General features: G+C 43.3%; 1 protein-coding gene across 2 annotated transcripts in view; it reads left to right on the forward strand.

Annotated features, from left to right (window-relative positions):
• Window positions 1-5,867, forward strand: part of LOC146964942 (uncharacterized) — a 92,128-nt gene extending 86,261 nt beyond the window's left edge. The window contains exons 4-6 of one of the 2 annotated variants that reach the window (XM_085764748.1): window positions 4,653-4,817; window positions 5,583-5,642; window positions 5,808-5,867. In XM_085764748.1, the coding sequence (XP_085620874.1) occupies window positions 4,653-4,817; window positions 5,583-5,617 (200 nt within the window). In that variant the 3' untranslated portion in view covers window positions 5,618-5,642; window positions 5,808-5,867. Of the gene's footprint in view, window positions 1-2,759; window positions 2,843-4,652; window positions 4,818-5,582; window positions 5,643-5,807 lie in introns of those variants that run through there. The other variant, XR_015034590.1, reaches the window with a different exon arrangement.
• The last annotated feature ends 2,711 nt before the right edge of the window (window positions 5,868-8,578 follow it).

The raw sequence follows: 8,578 nt of genomic DNA on the forward strand, positions 1-8,578 counted from the left end.
GATCTTTTTTCTTATTCTTCCTCTATTTTTGTAAAAGTGGATCTCACTTTTTTGGGGTTTTCATGGTTTCTGAGGTTTTATGGCTAAACAGTCAACAGATTTATTCAATAATGAAAATAATTGTTATTTCAGCCGCAATTAAAATGTAGGCCTACAGTATGTTATTCCTGATAAATGATCCATTTCATCTCCTCTCTCTCTCTGGTATAGTGAAAGGAACCTGAGTCTAGTTTGTTGTACAAGTAAAACCTATGTTTTCCCCTCATTTCCCTTCTTTCTGATCATTTTTCACCTCATATAGCAGACAAAGCAGTAAACCTTTCCTTTGATAAAGCCGTGGAGTTTGGAAGATGGAGAAGTTCAGCCGAGTGGTAGTAAACTTTACAATCACCTTTAGGCTGAGAGGCCCATTGAAGTGTAAGGGAAAGGAAGAGTGGTCCATGGCATCTCTGCACCATCTCGCCTTTGCTCTCTCAGACATGGGTGAACTCAGGGGCCTTGATTTGATTGGTGCAGCCTTGAATCATAAGCTTTAATTGCACCTGACATTTAAAGCTTCTCTCTGGTATTTAAAGCAGTGTACAGGTGTGGCTCATTACTGAGAGGGGGGATAGGAGATTTTCTGATTTCTCTCTCATTGCTGAGCTGTGGCAGCGTCTTAAGTCATCATGCTGCCTGTCACCATCCCAGAACCCCTCCCTCACTCACACAAAGCCATATCTGACCCAACTATCATCAGTCAAAGCAGAGTTCAAGCCTCTCATAAAATGATAGGCACTTTTTTTTTAGAGCTGCAAACTCTTGCATAGAGAAGGAAGCTGCAGAGAGAATCATAGGCACAGAGGAGCGTGACTGTGGTAACATACTGTATGATCCGCAGAACATATTACCAGCCCGTCAGATGTCTTTCCGTTTCGTGGTATTGCAAGGTGGTGATTCACGCACTTTAACCACGCTGATGAAAGACAAACTGTTGAGAGCTGACGTTTTATTGTGATGTTCAAGCCATAAAATCCTTTTTTTTTAACAGTATATGGTGTTCTGTGCACATTTATAATGCAGCATGAAAGTATACTGTATGAATCACTTTGTGCTGTGTTAAAAATTATAGCACTTATCACAGCTGGAGATGCTGGTAACAGCAATCTGACTGCAAATTGTAGAAATCTAAATCTGTCCTATTATCTGCGCCGTGTGATTGCAAAACTTGTTTTCTCTTGTCTTATCTGAACAACAAGTGTGAAGAGTACATCCGTAGTGGTTCAACTTTCAGAACTACGCACATAGACCACAGTGCAAAATGTAACACATCTACGGAGCTGAATTGCTCACTTGAAGGCCTGTGTGTTGCCGTTAACACTCATAATGCAAACAGACCATACACACCTTTGAATTTAAATACACGAGGTGTTAAATAAAGAGCACCACAGAACAGATTACAGTGTGTTTGGCACCAATAAGAAAAATGTATAATTAAATACAGGTTTTTCATTCCATTATTTGTTACGGTATATCTCTTCTCTCAGGAAAGCATCTTGTGTCTCACGCAGCCATGTAATTGCTGTCTATGTGAGCGTAAATAAATTAGAAACAACATCTTTTTTTTTTTAACCAGACAACAGCCAGTGGGTATCGCGTTCCAACTGGTCCCAGGATCCATTTATCTCGGGGCTGTATGTGCCTCGTGTTGGCATCAGAAAAACAAAGCATATGTTGATTGTTAGCCAGGGTGTACATAGCATGTCCTGTTCACTCAAGGTCTCCCTTGTAGCTGCAAACTCCCAACTTTGTTTCTCTAGGCTATCTGTCAGCCTTCATTTAGCATTTGAGGATATGTGGATTCCCATGCACTGCAAAAAGGCAACATACTTCTGAGGGAATACGGCCACTATCTGAGCAGTGATCTGTCAACCTTATTCATTTAGCAGAAGTAAGTAGGAGAGGGGGGTATTTTTTATGAGCTATTTATATTTGTTCAGTTTTATACCAGCACAATTTCTCTTATTGTTCTTTACTTCTAGAAAGCAGCAAAATCTGATCTGAAAAAAGACTTTAAAACCTATGAATTTTATTATGAATTCCATCATAATTAGTGTAGAGAGAACAAAAGGATAAAAACATTTAAAAACATTAGACCACTTACATGTATTTAAGATTTCCTCCAGCTGTCTTTTCCACCCCTTTTCCCATACGCAACTGGGTACATTATGGCAGTGACATTTTCTGTCCTGACCTTCTTTACTGGGGATCGGGCTTTGACTGCTTGGGTTCATCTCCTCAGGATTTTTCAAGCCATCATGGTCAGATAGTTTCAGCGTGTAGACATCCTTTAGCCTTAGAAAATCTAGTCTTTGCAAAAATATAATTTAGTGAGAAATGACAAACAGATTGTCAGACTCAATACATATAAATCATGCAGACAGATGTTCTCTTAAAGCAACCTGATACACTTATTCTGTTGTCTTGTATGTATATATACGTTATAAATGCTAAGCTTAATCAGTTTTGCAGTTCTGCTCTGTACTTCAACTTTTATACTTTTAAGGCAATATCTACTCTTGTTTTGTCTTTATATAATTCAACTGTGCCCTTCGTCTCCGTGCTGGAGGAGTAATTGACAAAAGCATCTGGGATAATAACTCCATCTCCCGCTGTACCTGTAACAATTTAATTGGACAAGTCAGCCCAGCCAAGCATCTCAGGCTCTATGACTGGGAGACATGAAATTCATTGTCATTATTGTCCCTGTCATTTTGCAGCATTTTGTCCAGCCGCAGAGTTCCTCTCACTCCACTGAGTTTTGTACCTCCAGGAGGCTGGAACGAGTCGTGGTGTGAGCCGAGTAGAGGTAGGGGCTGGATGGGAGGGAGGGGAGGAGAGGAGAGAGGAGGGAGGAGAGGAGAGAGGGAGGAGGAGGAGGAGGGTGGCGGGGGTTTGGCGGGGGGGGGTCCTGTTTCTCCAGGGAGCTTTGATGCTCATTTAGCTCTGGTCTGTCATTGGGCCATTTTGGCTTTTAATTGCTGATGATAATTATCATCATCATTATTGTTATCTTCATCAGTGTGTCAGGTTATTATAGCTGTGCTATGCTGTTCATTCATAAATCCTGGTCCCCACGATCTGACTAATCCTTGAATTCCTGACATTTAATGTAGTATTAATGCTCCTGTTCTTTGCCCAGTGCCAATCTGTGACAGGCTCACAACAGAGAGCTGTGAATCACAGGGTCAGAGGTCATTAGGAGGCTCAGCAATCACTGAGGATCAGACACTGCCTACTGGTGCCGAGCCCCTATCAAGCCTGAGCTGCATGCGCGTGCTTGCATGTGTGTGTATTCATGTGCACGTACACCACCAGTGGCATAACTTTGCTAACCATATACTGTAATGGTCACATTCACCCTACAGAGATGAAGAAGTGGATTCCATGGTCTTCCTAATACATCATGGCAGGGTGCATACTCTTGTATGTGATTCATTCTAAAATGTGGCCTTTAAATCTGTTGTTTTCTTGGGGTTTTTTTTCTTAGTTTTTGCTTTCAATTTATTTATTTATTTCCCGTAGTGGGGGAATGGCTTGGAGCATGTCGTAGCATTAAGCAGAGCCCACCAGCTAGCTAGCCTCAAGTTGCTCAAACGTAAAATAAATCAGGGCACAAAGGACCCCGCTCATTCCTGCAAAGTAGCAACATTTTCCCCGGCCAACAATGAGGACTTGAACTTCCCTGGCAATAACAAATAGAAAGAAAGTCACCCGAGACACCAACATTAAAAGTGATTAATCATCTCTATTCTCTCTTTACTTTTGAACCAAGGGATTGTCCAGCTATAAATCTTCAAAGATGTACATAAGAATCACTTCCTAATGAAACCCGGCTTTGTTCATTTGTCACCTTTTAGACTCTTTCATTTAAATTACAAAACTTGTGACCTTGTGACTCTGAATATAGATCTCTGGTATTTTAGAGCTGAAGAGGGATTAATCCATAAATCTTGATACTAGATTTCTGTGTTCATTAAGAGGATTCTGCCAAGGGATCTTCAGCTGGAAAAGCAGATCAGCTGCTGTCAAGAGTGGTTTACTGTCATATTGACAGACTGAAAAATGTAAGTATCAGGAGAAGAAGTGATTGTTTTCAGTGATCGCTGTTTTGGTTTGCTTTTTAAAACATATAGCGTCACTATTTTATTTTATTTTATTCTCATTTAAATTTGTGAAAGAATTAGTGAATGTGGATTAATATGTGACTGAGCATCCTCCTAAGGCAGGAATAAGACACAATCGCATCACATCACACAAGGGCAAAAAAACAAACAACCGGTTTGTCAGCTTCTACCTCCTGCACTCCTGGTATATTTAAGGCTTTGATGCATTTACTCCTTATCCCCACATTCCCTGCCTTTTCCCGAGGAGCAGTTCTCCTTCCCAGTGCAGGAGAGGGGAGGGGCGAGGTGGTCGGGGGGCCCCCACTCTCAGGCCAAAGGGCCACTGTGGCTTTAAGTGTGCTCCTTGTGTGGCCGGAGCAGCCATCGCACTGATGCAAAGTGACAGGGACAGATGTGACATATCGGTTCCGACACACTTCCATACCACCAGTCACAGGCTCGGGGTGACTCACATCCCCCTGCTCTGGTCCTGTCCCCCCGCTGCAGGACAACACAATGATGCTCGAATGAACCTCGCCATCGCCCTCACTGCTGCCAGGTATGGGGCTGCCATAGCCAATTACACTGAAGTGGTGCACCTACTGAAGAGGGCAGACCCTCAGACGGGGAAGGAGAGGGTCTGCCGAGCACACTGCAGGGATGTGATCACAGGTAAATCCAACAAAAGCCGCTTCCTTCCTGCCTGCCTCTCTCTATTCCCACTCCCTCTATCCCTCACAACAGGGGCCCTCCCAGCACCTCTTACTCAGTGCCAGTTTGCACATAGTCATTGCACATCTAATGCAGGGGCTTTTAATATTTTATAAGCATTTTATGGTGTAGAGGGCTGCTTCAGATCTTGTAGGAAGGAACATAAGATGGAATTAGCGTACTCCAAATGGCCTTACTTACCTTTTAAATGTCATGCATAGGACCAGCTTTGGAAGAATAAAGCAGTTAAGGGTAAAAGATGGTTTCTGAAACATTTCATGAATAACCAAGATTTGAGGATCTCAACACATGACCACCCCCTGATGTTTTAAAAGATGGAAGTGTGCTCTTGGAGGAGATGTCTCCCTTTAATAATGTGAGAGGAGGGCCTCACATAGGGAGGATTTAGACTGAAAGGATAATAGAAACAGTTTTGACATCGCTTCTTTTTTCGTTGTCTTTTTTTTCTATTGTTCTCCTCTTCCATGCAAAAAAACATGAATTTCATTCTCACGGACCTTGTGATTCCATCGCTCCTTTTCCTCTCCAGTATCAGTGGCAAAATCGCATGTCAAATTAGAAATTAGTCCGTCATTCACCCTGTTGTCAAAACAAATCATTTGCTATCCTCCTGGTATCTTTTGATATGCATTCCATTATATATACTCTAGCTCGTCAACATCAAGCATCACAGTAACAAACATTTCCCTTCCACGATTTCAAAAGGCTCTCTTAGTCACTGCCACCGAGCTACTCTGTGACACAAAGAAGCAAGAGGGAAATTAGGTATGTCTGTTTCCTATTAATTACAATCCTGGGAAGTCTCCCATGGACACACTCGAGCCACTCTATTACAGGGAGAGGGGGGCGTTCGCTGATAAATTAATAATCCGGCTTGTCACCAGCCACAGATGAATAGCCCCTGGTGATTGATGCTGTTTTCTTTCATAGGGCAGGAATTTGATGTCAGAGCCAAATGTGTTATCAATGCCACGGGACCTTTTACGGACGCGCCGCGGAAAATGGATGATCAGAAGAACCCCGACATCTGTCAGCCCAGTGCTGGGGTGCACATCGTCATCCTGGGCTATTACAGGTAACTAACGGTGGGCCCCTACGTCTTTGTCACTGTATCACCTGCACCTTAGCACTGCCGTCTCATCAGTTCATTAGCCAGCAGCAGCAGCAGAGACTCCTCAGCCTCTGGTCACCAAAGCCGGGCTCTGCGTGGCAGCTCTGCGGTGCCTTTGGCTCAGAGCAGGTGTTTGGTGGAAATTTAACCACAGCTGAGGAGTGTCATGAAATCATTTCGTTAAGTGGAAATAGAAGATTTACATCTTCTGTGTAATTTAGTATTCCAGCCTGATCAAACATCATTTCGTCTTGTGGAGGTTGCAGTTGATTGGATCTCCTTCTGCCTCAACCAGAGCTGGGATTTCTGCTTTCTTGTTGATGCATGTTATTTGTGTTTGCAAGGGAGGAAGGCTACTCCCGTGACCCAGCCTTCCCCCTCAGCTATGCCTGTGTTAAATTGAGTCAGAGCCACGTGCATGTGTTTTAAACAGGACAATATGTGCACCCTGGGTTGAGGCTAGGGGAGCAGCGGCTGGAATTGAAACCAGCTGAATTAATCTCCTGGAAACAGCGCTGACAGGAGCCTGATTATGGGGTGTCCCTTCAACCAGCCCGGCCCGCTCGTGCCCTCCCCTCCCCAGCAGACCAAAGGTTAATGCAGTCTTCTTGTTTGTTCCCCTCCCTACCCCTGCACCCGCCGCATGCACATAAGGCGCACACAGACACACATTCACACACACACACACACACACACACCTTCACTCCTGGAGTTCCTCGGTCCCGTCACGTCATCTTCTCACTGACCTGGGAGAGGATGCCCCAACACACCCACACACAGAGCGAGAGCCGTCCCTGTGGAGGAGGAGGACATGTACTTTATACTGACTCAAGTCCATGACTACAGAGCTGCCACAGCCAGGACAGAGAAGGTGATAATCACACTGATACACACACAAACTTATCTGGAAGTGACCTCTGCACTGTTCTGCAGGTGTTCTCCAGAATCTCAGAACTGTACTACAGTCAAAATACTTAAAGGTGTACAGAAATGGCCGTTTGTCCTGTTTGTCGCGCCGAGTTGTCACGAGTTGCCGCATGAGTTTACCAGAGTAAGGAAAACGAATTTGATTGGTCGTTATCGAGCGGGCAGGATATTCAAAGCTTGGGGCGAGACCGAGCTCCTTGTGTGTGTGTTGTCTCAGACGTTTGATTGACGGATGACGGATCCAATATCAGTGGCTGATGAATCGTGAGCAGGCTGACGTATAATCCGTGCGTCTGCATTATCCAATGCGAAAAAAAAATACCACACTTTCATCCCGAATTTAATCAAAAATAGAATTTTGCACAAAGTTTGGCCTACATCGTCTGATAGATGAGTTATTACACTAATTTTATGACCCAGAGTGGGCTCAAGTTCAATTTTATTTTCTGTACAGCTTTAATGTTTAGATCGACATGACGTTATCCTATCCCATACATGACTGTGTGTGTCTATAGTCAATACCACAGTATGCAAGGAACAGCTGTGACGCTAAGGTGTAACTAGCACAACAACATCAACATAACATTTCTCCCAGAAAAAAAAAAAAATGAGTCATCACTCTGCACTTACACTTGCGGCACTATAGCCTGGATGTTTGAATCAGACCTAATTCATAACAGCCATTTATGATAATAAATACATGTCCAACAATCTCAACACCCCCCCAATCCACCTACCCACCCTCTCTGATTTACAAATAGCTGATAGAGCAAGCAGCTGACAGAAATAAATGAGCTAATCTGATGGCCGTGTAGGACTTCCACCAGATATTAATTCATCAGGAGGCCACAGAGTGCAGACAGATACAAATTCCTGCTTTAATTATGTATGGGTGCTGTGCTGGAAACAGGAGACACCTCTACTACCAGGACTATTTCTCAGAGCAACTTTATGAACCCCTTTGATTTCCATCGTTATTTTGTTTTCCTTTAGATATAATACATGTCCCTTCTGTTTTCCCCAAACACTCAAGACAAAATAGATTTCTTCCCCTTTATAGCAATGCTTTCACATGAGACATTTGATAATGAACAAGTGGAAAAATAACCTTTGCCACATTAAATTATATTGTTTTCGATTTGCAATTTTTATGAGGCCTTCCTGGAGCCTGTTTGATGTGTTTTGTTCCCACTCGGAGACTCCAATGGCCCTTGTCGACTGGCAGGCTTATCAAAACCCACGGAGGCTTTATTGAATGAGTGACCAGTGGGTATCTAAACAGAATGCAGGGCTATTGATTTTGGAGAAGTGGTCTAATTGTTTCTAGTAGACAAGGGCATGTCCCGATTATTTGATTGATTAGCTTGATACTGGTCTGCCTCCTCATCCTCCTCCTCTGGCCAGTTAATAGCACTGTAATCCCAATACGCTGCTGTATTTCTAATCCATCATCATTATCATGGCTGTACTCAGCACAAGATTAGTCCACAAGGTTTTTTTTTTTTTTTTGCATTCCACAATATTAGCTCTGCCTTCTATATGCTAAAGGAAAGGGAAAAAACTGTGGTACAATCTCTGATACAATCAATTGGATCTACTGGGGCATGTGGAGGAGAAATCACAAGTTATAGATTGATGTGTGCAGGAGGGAAACATAGCTGCA

This window comes from Trachurus japonicus, chromosome 21 (assembly GCF_045865225.1).
Source record: "Trachurus japonicus isolate A0001 chromosome 21, Traja_1.0".
Classification (NCBI taxonomy): domain Eukaryota; kingdom Metazoa; phylum Chordata; class Actinopteri; order Carangiformes; family Carangidae; genus Trachurus; species Trachurus japonicus.